Source organism: Rhinopithecus roxellana, chromosome 12 (assembly GCF_007565055.1).
Source record: "Rhinopithecus roxellana isolate Shanxi Qingling chromosome 12, ASM756505v1, whole genome shotgun sequence".
Taxonomy (NCBI): Eukaryota; Metazoa; Chordata; class Mammalia; order Primates; family Cercopithecidae; genus Rhinopithecus; species Rhinopithecus roxellana.
The window spans coordinates 110,250,100-110,264,052 of NC_044560.1; the positions used below are offsets into that span (position 1 = coordinate 110,250,100).

The 13,953-nt window shown below is 50.6% G+C and overlaps 1 protein-coding gene across 4 annotated transcripts in view; it reads left to right on the forward strand.

Annotated features, from left to right (window-relative positions):
* Positions 1-13,953, forward strand: part of SPIB (Spi-B transcription factor) — a 48,301-nt gene continuing 34,348 nt past the window's right edge. The window contains exon 1 of one of the 4 annotated variants that reach the window (XM_010369541.2): positions 1-90. Coding sequence is in view for 2 of the 4 variants with exons in the window: in XM_030913337.1 (XP_030769197.1) it covers positions 5,518-5,618 (101 nt within the window). In the remaining 2 variants the exon portion in view is untranslated. Of the gene's footprint in view, positions 91-5,206; positions 5,619-13,953 lie in introns of those variants that run through there. The other 3 variants (XM_030913338.1, XM_030913337.1, XM_030913339.1) reach the window with 3 other exon arrangements.

The window sequence follows — 13,953 nt, forward strand, 5'->3', positions numbered from 1 at the left end:
GTCTCGGCGCCCCGCGGCTCTGGGCTTGCGCGCGCGGGAGTCAGGGGTCACGGCGGCGTAGGCTGTGGCGGGAAACGCTGTTTGAAGCGGGTGAGTAGAGGGGAAAAGGGGAGTTCGGGGCACTGGGCCTGGTAGGGGACGGGGCTTGACCAGCCAGGCACATAGACCTGAGAGAGGGTTGCGAGGGCACCGTTTGGCCCGGGGGCGCGCAGAAGGGGGCAGCGGCCAGGGGTTTCCTGGGGGAGGGCGCGGGGACGCACAGGAAAAGGCCGAGGTGGGGGTGGAATTCCTCGGCGGGCAGGGGGCGCATGCGCCGGGCACCGTGGGGCGGGAAGTGGCCCGGGAGCAGCGGGGGCCACTAGGTGGTGGTGCACATGCTGGCTTGGTGTCATCCTGGATTCGCTGGGTGTTTGAGTACTCTGTGCCAGGCACTATTCTGGAAGCAAGAACAAGTCAGAGAAGTCCCTGCCTTGGGAAGACAGACGATAGACAAGCGATGAGTTAATAGTAGCACCAGTAAAGCCCTGCTCTGGGGCTGTGAGGTGCTCTCACAAGGGAACTAACGCAGGGTAACATGGTATAATGAGCGAAGAGCCTGCTGCTTTCGCTGGAGTGGGCCAGAATCGGCCGCTCTGGGACCCTCAAGTGCAAAGGCTCTGAGGTGGAAGGAGCTCGGCGTATTTGTAGCAGGAGCCGAGGGGACGAGAGTAATACAGATGAGGTCGGAGTCATGATGGGGAACTAGATCCTATAGGGCCTTGTAAACCTTGGTATGGAATTTCTCCTTTATTCCAGGTTCAGCGGGGAGCCGTGGGAGGGTTTGAGCGTGGAAACAACACGATTCGCCCGTGTTTTGAAAAACTCACCACTGACTGGAAATTGGGTTGTAGCAGGAATAAGAATGGAAGGAGGGAGGTCTGTTAGGACGGAGAGAGTCCAGCAGGCAGAGGGAATCAGGCTCAGATTACCTTTGTGGGTGGAGCTACGGGGACTGCCTGATGGACTGGGCGTGGGAGCGAGGGGAAGAGTCCAGGATGACTCTTGGGTTTGAGTCTGAGCAGCAGGCTGGATGGGGAAGGCTAAGGGAGAAGCAGGTTGGGTTGCCGCTCTGAAGGCAGAGATTAGTGGGGGAGTGAGTGAGCAGGGTTTAGAGCGGAACCAGGAGTGGGCAGGGCGATGTCAGTGCCTCGCCTCAGCCCTTCCACTCAAGGAACTTGTTGCGGCGCTCCTTTTTTTTTTGATTCGGAGTCTCACTCTGTTGCCCAGGCTGGAGTGCATTGGCCGCATCTCAGCTCACTGCAAGCTCCGCCTCCCGGGTTCACGCCATTCTCCTGCCTCAGCCTCCCGAGTAGCTAGGAGTACAGGCGCCCACCACCTCCCCTGCTAGTTTTTTGTATTTTTTAGTACAGACGGGGTTTCACCGGTTTAGCCAGGATGGTCTCGATCTCCTGACCTCGTGATCCGCCCGTCTAGGCCTCCCAAAGTGCTGGGATTACAGGTTTGAGCCAACGCGCCCGGCCCTTTTTTTTTTTTTTTTTTTTTTTGAGACTTGCTCTGTCACCCAGGCTGGAATGCAGTGGTGCGCACTCAGCTCATTGCAACCTCCGCCTCCCGGGTTCAAGCGATTCTCGTGCCTCAGCCCCCTGAGTAGCTGGGATTACGGGTACCCGCTGCCACGCCCAGCTCATTTTTTGTATTTTTAGTAGAGATGGGGTTTCACCATATTGGCCAGGCTGGTCTCGAACTCCTGACCTCAGGTGATCCACTCGCCTTGGCCTCCCAAAGTGCTGGGATTACAGGTTTGAGCCAACGTGCCCGGCCCTTTTTTTTTTTTTTTTTTTTTTGAGACTTGCTCTGTCACCCAGGCTGGAATGCAGTGGTGCGCACTCAGCTCATTGCAACCTCCGCCTCCCGGGTTCAAGCGATTCTCGTGCCTCAGCCCCCTGAGTAGCTGGGATTACGGGTACCCGCTGCCACGCCCAGCTCATTTTTTGTATTTTTAGTAGAGATGGGGTTTCACCATATTGGCCAGGCTGGTCTCGAACTCCTGACCTCAGGTGATCCACTCGCCTTGGCCTCCCAAAGTGCTGGGATTACAGCCGTGAGCCACCGCGCCTGGCCGCCTCTCCTTCCTGCACTTCCCCCGACAGGTCTCTCTTCCCGCTAGAGAGGTTCCTTCCTCCTCTGAAATGCTCTTCCCTCTCTTATGGGTTTCTGACAGCTGCTGTTTGGACAGGCCCTCTGCTGAGCACTGGGGAGCCAATGATCATCCAGTTTGGTTGGGGAAGGACCGGAGATCTCAGTCCAGAGTGTGCTGAGCTATGGTGGAGCAGTGATAGTCTTTGGAGCCAAGAGAAGAACCTATGTGCTCAGGGAAGACTCACCAGAGTGGTTGATACTCACAGGGAGTTTCAACTCACATGTCTGTTTTTTTTTTGGTTTTTGAGACAGAGTCTTGCTTTGTCACCCAGGCTGGAGTGCAGTGGCACGATCTCGGCTCACTGTAACCTCCACCTTCAAGTGATTCTCATGCCTCTTCCTCCCGAGTAGTTGGGATTATAGGTGCGCACCACCACGCCCAGCTAATTTTTGTATTTTTAGTAGAGACAGGGTTTTGCCATGTTGCCCAGGCTAGTCTCGAATCCCTGACCTCAAGTGATCCGCCCACCTCAGCCTCCCAAAGTGCTGGGATTACAGGCGTGAGCCACCACACCCAGCCTGAACTCGCATGTCTTGAAGTAACCAGACACTGTGCAGAGTGATGCTGGAGACACCGACTTGGGCAAGACACTGACTCCTTTTCTCGAGAAGCTCACAGGCTGAAAGGATCCCGGCTCTACATGCACACATGTAATAATGGAAGTGGCACAAGGCGTTGTGGGGACCCTGAAGAGCAGCTGGTCAGCTTGGAGGAGCTAAGCCTGAGCTAAGTCTCCGGATGCAGTGGAGTTTCATGCAGTGAACACTGCCTAAGGCCTCTTGGGGGCTCAGCCCTATGCTGGGTGATGCTAAGGTCCCAGAGGAGAGTCAGTGCTTGCTCTGCCATCCAGAAGTCCCTGGCTGGTAAGGGAGGAAGACATACACCCAGGCAGTCCAGAGGCAGCATTCACAGAGGCCTAGGGGAAGGACAAGACCAAAAGCGTGGAGGTGAGCCTGGGTGACATAGCAAGACCCTGTCTCTACAAAAAATACAAAAACTAGGCTGAGCACGGTGGCTCACACTTGTAATCTCAGCACTCTGGGAGGCCGAGGAGGGCAGATCGTGAGGTCAGGAGATATCGAGACCATCCTGGCTAACACGGTGAAACCTGGTCTCTACTAAAAATACAAAAAATTAGCCAGACGTGGTGGCGGGCTGTAGTCCCACTTACTCGGGAGGCTGAGGCAGGAGAATGGTGTGAACCCGGGAGGCAGAGCTGGCAGTGAGCCGAGATCACGCCACTGCACTCTAGCCTAGGTGAACAGAGCGAGACTCCGTATCAAAAAAAAAAAAAAAAAATACAAAAGCTAGCCTGGTGTGGTGGCACATGCCTGTGGTCCCAGCTGCCCAGAAGACTGAGGGGGGAGGATTGCTTGAGCCCTGGAGTTCAAGGCTGCTGTGAGATGTGATCATGCCACTGCACTTTAGGCTGGGCAATACAATGAGATCTTGTGTCAAAATAAAAAAGTGGAGGTGTTTTCTGGTGGAGCAAAAATGAATAGTTGCCTTTGCAGTTATTTAATCATTCCCTCAGCCGATGTGTATGAGCCAGGACGCAGTGGTGAACAAGCAAAAGAAAAAGTTGTCTCCCAGGGGAGGTCACCACTGTATCTCCCTTGGCACAGGCCTGGCACACAGATTTAGCAGTGGGGCTCTGGAGCCAGCCTGCCTGAGTTTGAACCCTGGCCGTGCCCCACTGGGCTAGTTGTGCCATCTTGGGCAGGTAGTTTCACGTCTCTGGACCTCAGTTCCAGCCTTTGTAAAATGAGGTCGTAGCAGCAACTGAGGGTTTTGTGAGGATTCTTTGAGTTCCTTTATTCTTTTATCATTCAAAAAATGTTTTCTGAGCACCCCTCCATTCCTGGAGCACTGGATAGAGCAGGAAACAAAAGATGATGCCCCTGCTCTCCTGGAGCCCCCGTTCTACTAGCAGGACTCAGTGGACACAAGATAACTAACCAGGCCAGGCGTGGTGGTTCATGCCTGTTATCCCAGCACTTTGGGAGGCCGAGGCGGATGGATCACTTGAGGTGAGGAGTTTGAGACCAGCCTGGCAAACATGGTGAAACCCAGTCTCTACTAAAAATACAAAACTAGCTGGACATGGTGATGGGTGCTTGTAATCCCAGCTACCTGCGAGACTGAGGCAGGAGAATCGCTTGAGTCCAGGAGGTGGAGGTTGCAGTGAGCGGAGATTGCGCCACTGCACTCCAGCCTGGCAACAGAGCGAGACTCCGTCTCAAAAACAAAACAAAACAAAACAAAAAACTGTGAGATTGGAGGCCGGGTGCAGTGGTTCATAACTGTAATTACAGCACTTTGGGAGGCTGAGGTGGGAGATCATTTGAGCCCAGGAGTTTGAGACCAACCTGGCCAACATAGTGAAATCCCGTCTCTACAAAAATTAAAACATTAGCAAGGCATGGCAGCTGGTGCATGCCTCTGGTTCCAGTTACTTGGGAGGCTGAAGTGGATGGATCACTTGAGCCTAGGAGATCAAAGCTGCAGTGAGCCATATACGTGCCGCTGCACTCCAGCCTGGGCAACAGAGCAAGATCCTGTCCCCCCCCCTCCAAAAAAAAAACAAAATAAAGCTGTGAGATTGGGCAAGATTGGATGAGGTTATTGAGGAAATGAGTGTCTCACTCATTGAGAAAACCGGTGTCTGGCCTGCAGTGAGCGCATGGTGTCATTTGACTGCTTAATCTCTGTTAAGTGCTTGCTACCGAAGGGCCGTGAGAGGTGCAGAGGACAATGTTTGCCAAGCTCTCATCCTGTGCCGGGCTGATGAGAAGGGGACACAGGGGCCTTGCCTTCCTAATGCTGCTCTGCCTCCACCGGGTACTAACAGGAGCCCAGGTTTTGCCCCTACTGACACCATCCCTCCCACCGCACCCCCGTAGCCACAGCCAACTGACCAAGGGCAGCCAGTCAGCTCCTTCCTTCCTCCTCCAGCTCCCACAAGCCCCTGCGCTTTGTCTGTCCCACCCGGATCTCTCCCCACAGGTCATCATTCCCTGTCTCTCCGGCTACTTGCACAACTGGAGCCAGAGCTACTAACTATACTTGCTTCTTCCTATAAGTCACACATGTACGCGGTTGTCACTCAAAGAGCGCAAACGCAGAGTCAGCTAAAGTCCTCCTCACACGAAACCTCCTGCACACACTATGGCTGCACCACTCGCAAAAGGTGGAAGCAACTGTAATGTCCATCCATTGATGAGCGGATACTGCAAACGTGTTCTCGCCATACAGCGGAAAAGTACTCGGCAAAAAAGGAACGCAGCACTGATGACAGGCCGCCACACACGTGAACGATGAACACATTCAGAGAAAGCAGCCAGACACAAGAGGCCGCGTATTCCGAGATCCCGTTTATAGGAAATGCCCAGAATAGGCAGATCCATGGAGACAGAAAGTAAGATGAGTGACTGCCAGGAGTGGGGGCAGATGAGCTGAATGCGGGGAGAGAGCTAAAGGATGTAGGCTTTTTGGGGTGATGAAAGAGTTCTAAAATTGACTGTGGTGATGGTTGCCTAACTCTGAACATACTAAATACCATTGAACTATATATACTTTAAATGGATGAATTGTATAGTATGTTAATCATAGCTCAATAAAGCAGTTAGCAAATGAAGTCTTCTTCTACCCTGTCCCCCAGGAAACCAGTTTCTTAGCTGTCCTTGTAGAATGATGCATTAAAAGCAAATAGATTTATACATATGCTCTGCATTAAAATAAAACAGATTTCTACATACTCCCTGCATTAAAAGCAAAAAGATTTACACATACTCTTCTGTCCACCTTGTAAAATTGTTACTATTTTCATTTTATATATTTCCCCCTTAATATTTTGAAAAGTCTCAAACCTGCAGAGAAGGTACAAATTGAGTACAGTGAACAGCCACGGCCCTTTGCCTCGATTCACTGACTGTTGGCATGATACCTCATTTGCTTTATCCAAGCACACACATATACCTGTACCTTTTGTCCTTTTTGTGGCTGAACTATTTGAAAGTTGTGGTCATCATGATACTTTGCCTCTGAAAACTCCAGCAGTTAACTCCTGGGGTTTTTGTTTTTTTGTGTGTGTGTGTTTTTGTTTTTGTTTTTGTTTTTGTTTTTTTGTTTTTGAGACGGAGTCTTGCTCTGTCGCTCAGGCTGGAGAACAGGCACAACCTTGGCTCCCTGCAACCTCCACCTCCCGGGTTCAAGCAATTCTCCTACTTCAGCTCCCTGAGTAGCTGGGACTACAGGCACCTGCCAGCACACCTGGCTAATTTTTATATTTTTAGTAGAGACGGGGTTTCACTGTCTTTGCCAGGCTGGTCTCGAACTTCTGACGACCTGATCCACCTTCCTCTGTCTCCCAGAGTGCTGGGATTACAGGAGTGAGTCACTGCACTCGGCCTAACTCTTTTTGTTTGTACAGGAGTTTACTCTTATCATGCAGGTTGTAGTACAGTGGGGTGGTCACAGCTCACTGCAGCCTCAAACTCCCCATACTCAGCTGATCCTCAGCCTCCTGAGTAGCTGGGACTAAAGATGTTTGCCACCACACCCTGCTAATTTTTGTATTGTTTTATAGAGACAGGGTTTCACCATGTTGCCTAGGCTGATCTCAAACTCCTGGGCTCAAGCGATCCCCCTGCCTCGGCCTCCAAATGTCCTGGGATTACAGCCGTGAGCCACGGTGCCTGGCCTCCAGCAGTCAGCTCTTAAGAACAGGGATGTCCGCCTACAGAACTACAGTGTCATTGTCATCATCATGCAGTTTAACATGAGACAGTGACGTTATCGAATAGATAGTCCTTATTTAGATCTGTCATGTGTCCCTGTAATATTCTTCAAAGCTATTAATAATTTTTTTCTTTTTTTTTTTCCGAGACCGAGTCTCGCTCTATCACCCAGACTGGAGTGCAGTGGCGCTATTTCAACTCACTGCAACCTCTGCCTCCCAGGTTCAAGCCATTCTCCTGCCTCAGCCTACCGAGTAGCTGGAATCACAGGCATGCGCCACTATGCCTGGCTAATTTTTTTGTAATTTTAGTAGAGACGGGGTTTCATTTTGTCCAGGCTGGTCTCAAACTCCTGACCTCAGGTGATCCACCCGCCTCAGGCTCCCAAAGGGCTGACATTATAGGCGCGAGCCACTGCGCCTATAATCCCAGAGGGGTGGGATTATAGGCATAAGCCACTGCGCCTGGCCAATAATTTCTTTTTTTTTTTCCGACTCTTGTCGCCCAGGTTGGAGTGCAACGGCACAATCTTGTCTCACTGCAACCTCCACCTCCCAGGTTCAAGCAATTCTCCTGCCTCAGCCTCCCGAGTAGCTGGTATTACAGGCGCCCACCACCACACCCAGCTAATTTTTGTATTTTTTTAGTAGAGATGGGGTTTCACCACATTGGTCAGGCTGGTCTTAATCTCTAGACCTCAGGTGATCCGCCCGCCTCGGTCTCCCAAAGTGCTGGGATTACAGGCATGAGCCACCATGCCCGGCCCATAATTTTATTTTTTTAATCCAAGTTCTAACTTAGGATAACACACATTGTCATGGCAACTTTTTCATTTTTTGAGACATGTCTCGCAGTCTTGCCCAGGCTGTATTGCAGTGGTGCAATCATGGCTTACTGCAGCCTTCACCTCCCAGTCTCAAGTGATCCTCCCACTTCAGCCCCCCGAGTAGCTGGGACTATAGGTATGCACCACCATGCTTAAGTAATTTTTAATTTTTTTTTTTTTTTTTTTGAGGCGGAGTCTCGCTCTGTCACCCAGGCTGGAGTGCAGTGGCCGGATCTCAGCTCACTGCGAGCTCCGCCTCCCGGGTTCACGCCATTCTCCTGCCTCAGCCTCCCGAGTAGCTGGGACTACAGGCGCCCGCCAGGTCACCCGGCTAGTTTTTTGTATTTTTAGTAGAGACGGGGTTTCACCATGTTAGCCAGGATGGTCTTGATCTCCTGACCTCGTGATCCGCCCGTCTCGGCCTCCCAAAGTGCTGGGATTACAGGCTTGAGCCACCGCGCCCGGCCAATTTTTAATTTTTTGTAGAAATTGGGTCTCGCCATGTTGCCTAGGCTAGTTTCTAACTCCTGGCCTCAAGTGATCCTCCCACCTCAGCCTCGCAAAGTGTTGGGATTACAGATGTGAGCCCCCTAGCCTAGGCAACTTACTTTTTCATGACATCAGCAGTTTTAAAGATTTCGGACCAGTGTTGTCACCCTTCACTTTGGATTTGTTTGTTTCTTTTTCTTGTTTTGTTTTGAGACAGAGTTTTGCTCTGTCACCCAGGCTGGAGCACAGTGGCATGATCTCAGCTCACTGCAACCTCTGCCTCCCAGGTTCAAGTAATTCTCCTGCCTCAGCCTCTGGAGTAGCTGGTATTACAGGCACCCACCACCATGCCCAGCTAATTTTTGTATTTTAGTAGAGACAGGGTTTCACCATGTTGGCCAGGCTGGTCTGGAACTGCTAATCTCAAGTGATCCACCCGCCTTGGCCTCCCAAAATGCTGGGATTACAGGCGTGAGCCCCCGCGCCCAGGCCATTTGTTTCTTAATGACTAGAATCAGGGTAAACGTTTTCTTAGACATGTTTTTTCAACACAAAAGATAAAATTCTGAGTGCACCACTGTGCATCTTGCTTTATCTACTGAACAATGCCTCTTTGAGAAACTTCCCTATCAGTACACAAAGAGCTTCCTCGTTCCTTTACACAGTTGCATAGTATTCCATTGAATGGACTTAACATAACTTATTTAAATAGACCCCTGGGTGAGGACAGTTAGGTGGTTTCCAGTCTTTGGGGATTTCAAACGATGCTTCCGGAAATAACCTTATAAATGCAGTTTTTCTTATGTGATAATATATCTACAGCCTACGTCCCTAGATGTGGAATTGCGGCCTCCAAACTTTTATGTTTGTAATTGAGGTGTCATTTACATGGCATGCCATGCCCAGGTCTCCAGTGTACAGTTGGCTGTGTAGTGTGGTTTATCACCCCAGAAAACCCCTCGTACCCTTCCCAGTCTCTCCTACTCTAGGAGCAGCCACTAGTCTGATTTCTAGCGCTGTAGATCACTTTAGTCTATTCTACTTTGTTTAAATGGTATCATACAATCAGTACGTTCTTTTTTACGGAGGTAAAATTAGCCATTTTAAAGCAAACAATGGCTGGGCGCGGTGGCTCATGCCTGTAATCCCAGCACTTCGGGGAGGCCGAGGCGAGCAGATCACTTGAGCCCAGGAGTTTCAGACCAGCCTGAGCAACATGGCAAAACCTGTCTTTACCAAAAAACAATTGGCCAGGCATGGTAACACGCACCTGTCTTCCTAACTACTCAGGAGGCCAAGGTAGGAGGATCGCCTGAGCCTGGGAGGTCAAGGCTGTAGTGAGCTGAGATCATGCCACTGCACTCCAGCCTGGGTGACAGAGTGAGACCTTGTCTCAATAAAGAGAAAATAATAATAAAGCAAATAATTCAGTTGATACATTCACAGTGTTGTACAACCATTACTTCTGTCTAATTTCAAAACATTTCATCACCCCTGCAGAAAACCCCATACTCCGTAACCAGTCACTCCTCGAGCCCCCAGCGTGTGCTTTGTGTCTGGCTTCTGCACAGCCTGCTTTCAAGATCCATCCATGTTGCATGTCTGTCAGTAGCTGGCCCCTTTCTAATGCTGAGTGTCTGTCATGAACCGCCCTGAACATTTCTAACGTATACTCCGTCCTTTCAGAATTTTTCCGTGCTTATTTGAGGTCTAAGCTGTTGTGCCAAGGAGCCCCCAAAACACAGTGGCCCAAGAAAGACACAAATTGATCTCTCCACGTAATGCTTTGGAAGATAGGCAGGTGTGCAGGATTGGCAGACAGCTTTGCTCTGGAAGGTTGTTGGGGAGCCCAGTGTTGTCCCCATCTTTGTGGTTAGCTCCCCCACTACATCCACGTTCCAGCCATTGTGATGGGGAAGAGGGTGGGGTGATGTCCCAGTAGCTGCACACCTCATGATCACTCTCATTCCTGGAGGGAGAACTTAGTCACGTGGCCATGCTGGCGGTGCACACTGGGAAATGTAGTCATCAACTGGGCAGCCTATAGCTGCTCCGAAGAGGCAGGGTAGGAGGGGTGTGTTCTATTGCAAAAAAGCAAAGCAAAGCTGGGCATGGTGGCTCACACCTGTAATCCAAGCACTTTGGGAGGCCGAGGCGGGTGGATCACCTGAGCTCAGGAGTTCCAGACCAGCCTGGCCAACATGGTGAAACCCCGTTTCTACTAAAAATACAAAAAATTAGTGGGTATGGTGGCGGGCGCCTGTAATCCCAGCTACTCAGGAGGCTGAGGCAGGAGAATCGCTTGAACCCAGGAGGCGAAGGTTGCAGTGAGCCGAGATCAGCCACTGCACTCCAGCCTGGGTGACAGAGCGAGACTCTGTCTAAAAAAAATAAATAAAAAGGCAAAGTGAGGACTGGATATGGGGCAACCGTTACGAGATCCAGGGTGTTCACTTGAACCTAGGACAGCTGACCTGCTCACCTGCCTCTTCCCAGCCGCATCTGGGATCTGCTCTATGTTCCAGTAATCCCCTCTGTCTCAGCCTGGACCCTGGGGGACAAGTACTTTGTTTTTTTGTTTGTTTTTTTGTTTTTTGAGATGGAGTTTCACTTTTGTTGCCCAGGCTAGAGTGCAATGGTGCAGTCTTGGCTGACTGCAACCTCTACCTCCTGGGTTCAAGTAATTCTCCTGCCTCAGCCTCCCAAGTAGCTGGGGGTTACAGGTGTGCGCCACCATGCCCAGCTAATTTTGTATTTTTTTAGTAGAGACAGGGCTTCACCATGTTGGTCAGGCTGGTCTCAAACTCTTGACCTCAAGTGATCCACCCGTCTCGGCCTCCCAAAGTGCTGGGATTATAGGTGCGAGCCACTGCGCCCGGCTAGGTACAGGTACTTTTTAAAAACTTCTTTCTCTGATAATTTCAAATTAACAGGAAGGTTGAAAGAATAAATAGTGTAGGCTGGGCGCGGTGGCTCACGTCTATAATCCCAGCACTTTGGGAGGCCAAGGCAGGCGGATCACGAGGTCAAGAGATCGAGACCACGGTGAAACCCTGTCTCTACTAAAAATACAAAGTTAGCTGGGTGTGGTGGCGGACGCCTGTAGTCCCAGCTACTCAGGAGGCTGAGGCAGGAGAATGGCGTAAACCCGGGAGGTGGAGCTTGCAGTGAGCTGAGATCATGCCACTGCACTCCAGCCTGGGCGACAGAGCGAGACTCCATCTCAAAAAAAAAAAAAAAAAAAAATAGTGTAAAGAACACCTGCATGCCCTTTGCCCAGATCACCTGTTTCAACATTCCGCCCTATTTATGATTTGCATGCGTGTTTCTTATCTCCCTTCTCTCTGTATACATACACTTTTTACAAAGAATTCCCAATACCTTGTAGGCGTTAATGGCCATTTACTCCTAAATACTTGAGTGTGTATCTCCTTAGAATATTCTTATTGAACCACAGTAAAGTAACCCCCTTAAGTTTAACCTGAATATAATCTTGTCTAATCAACTAGAGGATACATGCTTTTCTTCTTTTTTTTTTTTTTGAGACGGGGTCTTGCCATGTTGTCCAGTCCAGTCTCGAACTCCTGGGCTCAAGCGATCCTCCCACCTTGGCCTCCCAAAGTGCTGAGATTACACACATAAGCCACTGTGCCGAGTGAACTTTTTTGTTGTGGCTGTTTTTTGGCTTGCTTGTTTGGGTTTTATTTGGTGGTGGATTTTTTTTTGTTTGTTTGTTTTTGTTTTGAGATGGAGTCTCGCTTCGCCCAGGCTGGAGTGCAGTGGCCAGATCTCAGCTCACTGCAAGCTCCGCCTCCCGGGTTCACGCCATTCTCCTGCCTCAGCCTCCCGAGTAGCTGGGACTACAGGTGCCCGCCACCTCATCCGGCTAGTTTTTTATATTTTTTAGTAGAGACGGGGTTTCACCGTGTTTGCCAGGATGGTCTCGATCTCCTGACCTCGTGATCCGCCTGTCTCGGCCTCCCAGAGTGCTGGGATTACAGGCTTGAGCCACCGTGCCCGGCGAATTTTTTTTTTGAAGACAGACTATTGCTGTGTCACCCGGGCTAACGTGTAGTGGCACGTTCGCGGCTCACTGCAACCTCCACCTCCCGGGTTGAAGTGATTCTCCTGCCTCAGCCTCCCGAGGAGCCATAATTACAGGTGTGCACCACCACATCCAGCTAATTTTTTTGTATTTTTATTAAAGACAGAGTTTTACCATGTTGACCAGGCTAGTCTCGAACTCCTGACCTCAAGTGATCCACTTGCCTCAGCTTCCCAAAGTGCTGGGATTACAGTGTGGGCCACCATACCTGGCTCCAGTCAACTTCTGTATCAATATACCCCAAAATAATCTTTTTTTTTTTTTTTTGAGATGGAGTCTCGCTCTATTGCCCAGGCTGGAGTGTGGTGGCACGATCTCGGCTCACTGCAAGCTCCGCCTCCCGGGTTCACGCCATTCTCCTGCCTCAGCCTCCCGAGAAGCTGGGACTACAGGCGCCTGCCACCACACCTAGCTAATTTTTTTTGTATTTCTTTAGTAGAGATGGGGTTTTGCCTTGTTAGCCAGAATGGTCTCGATCTCCTGATCTCATGATCCACCTGCCTCCCAAAGTGCTGGGATTACAGGGGTGAGCCACTGTGCCCGGCCTCCAAAATAATCTTTTATAGGTTGTAATTAAGAAAACACAGGTCAGGCACGGTGGCTTATGCCTGTAATCCCAGCCCTTTGGGAGGCCGAGGCAGGTGGATCACCTGAGGTCAGGATTTCAAGACCAGGATGGCCAACATGGTGAAACCCTGTCTCGACTAAAATATAAAAATTAGCCAGGCATGGTGGTGGGCACCTGTGATCCCACCTACTCGGGAGGCTCAGGTAGGAGAGTCTCTTGAACCTGGGAGGCGGAGGTTGCAGCTGAGATCGCACCACTGCACTCCAGCCTCAGTGACAGAGCGAGACTCCATCTCAAAAAATAAGAAAACAGAGGCCAGGCGCCATGGCTCATGCCTGAAGTCTCAGCACTTTGGGAGGTCCCAAGGAAGGTGGATCACTTGAGGTCAGGAGTTCAAGACCAGCCTGGCCAACATGGTGAAACCCCATCTCCACTAAAAATACAAAAATTAGCTGGACATGGTGGCACGTGCTTGTAATCCCAGCTACTTGGGAGGCTGAGGCAGGAGAATTGCTTGAACTGGGACCCGGGAGGCGGAAGTTGCAGTGAGTTGAGATTGCGCCACTGCACTCTAGCCTGGGCAACAAGAGTCAGATTCCGTCTTTTTTATTTGTTTGTTTGAGACAGTGTCTTGTTCTGTGGCCCAGGCTGGAATGCAATGGCATGATCTCGGCTCACTGCAACCTCCGCCTCCCGGGCTCAAGGATTCTCCTGTCTCAGCCTTCTGAGTAGCTGGGATTACAGGCGCCTGCCACGACACCCACCTAATTTTTGTATTTTTAGTAGAGATGGGATTTCACCATGTTGGTCAGGCTGGTCTCGAACTCCTGACCTTGTGATCGCCCGCCTCAGCCTCCCAAAGTGCTGGGATTACAGGCGTGAGCCATCGTACCCAGCCCTGATTCCATCTTAAAAAAAAAAAAGAAAGAAAGAAAAGAAAAAGACACATATATAAGTAGCAGTCTGTATGTGATTTGTGTGTGTTTTGTTTGCTACTGTGGGTCCTAGACTGGAGGAGAAAGCAGG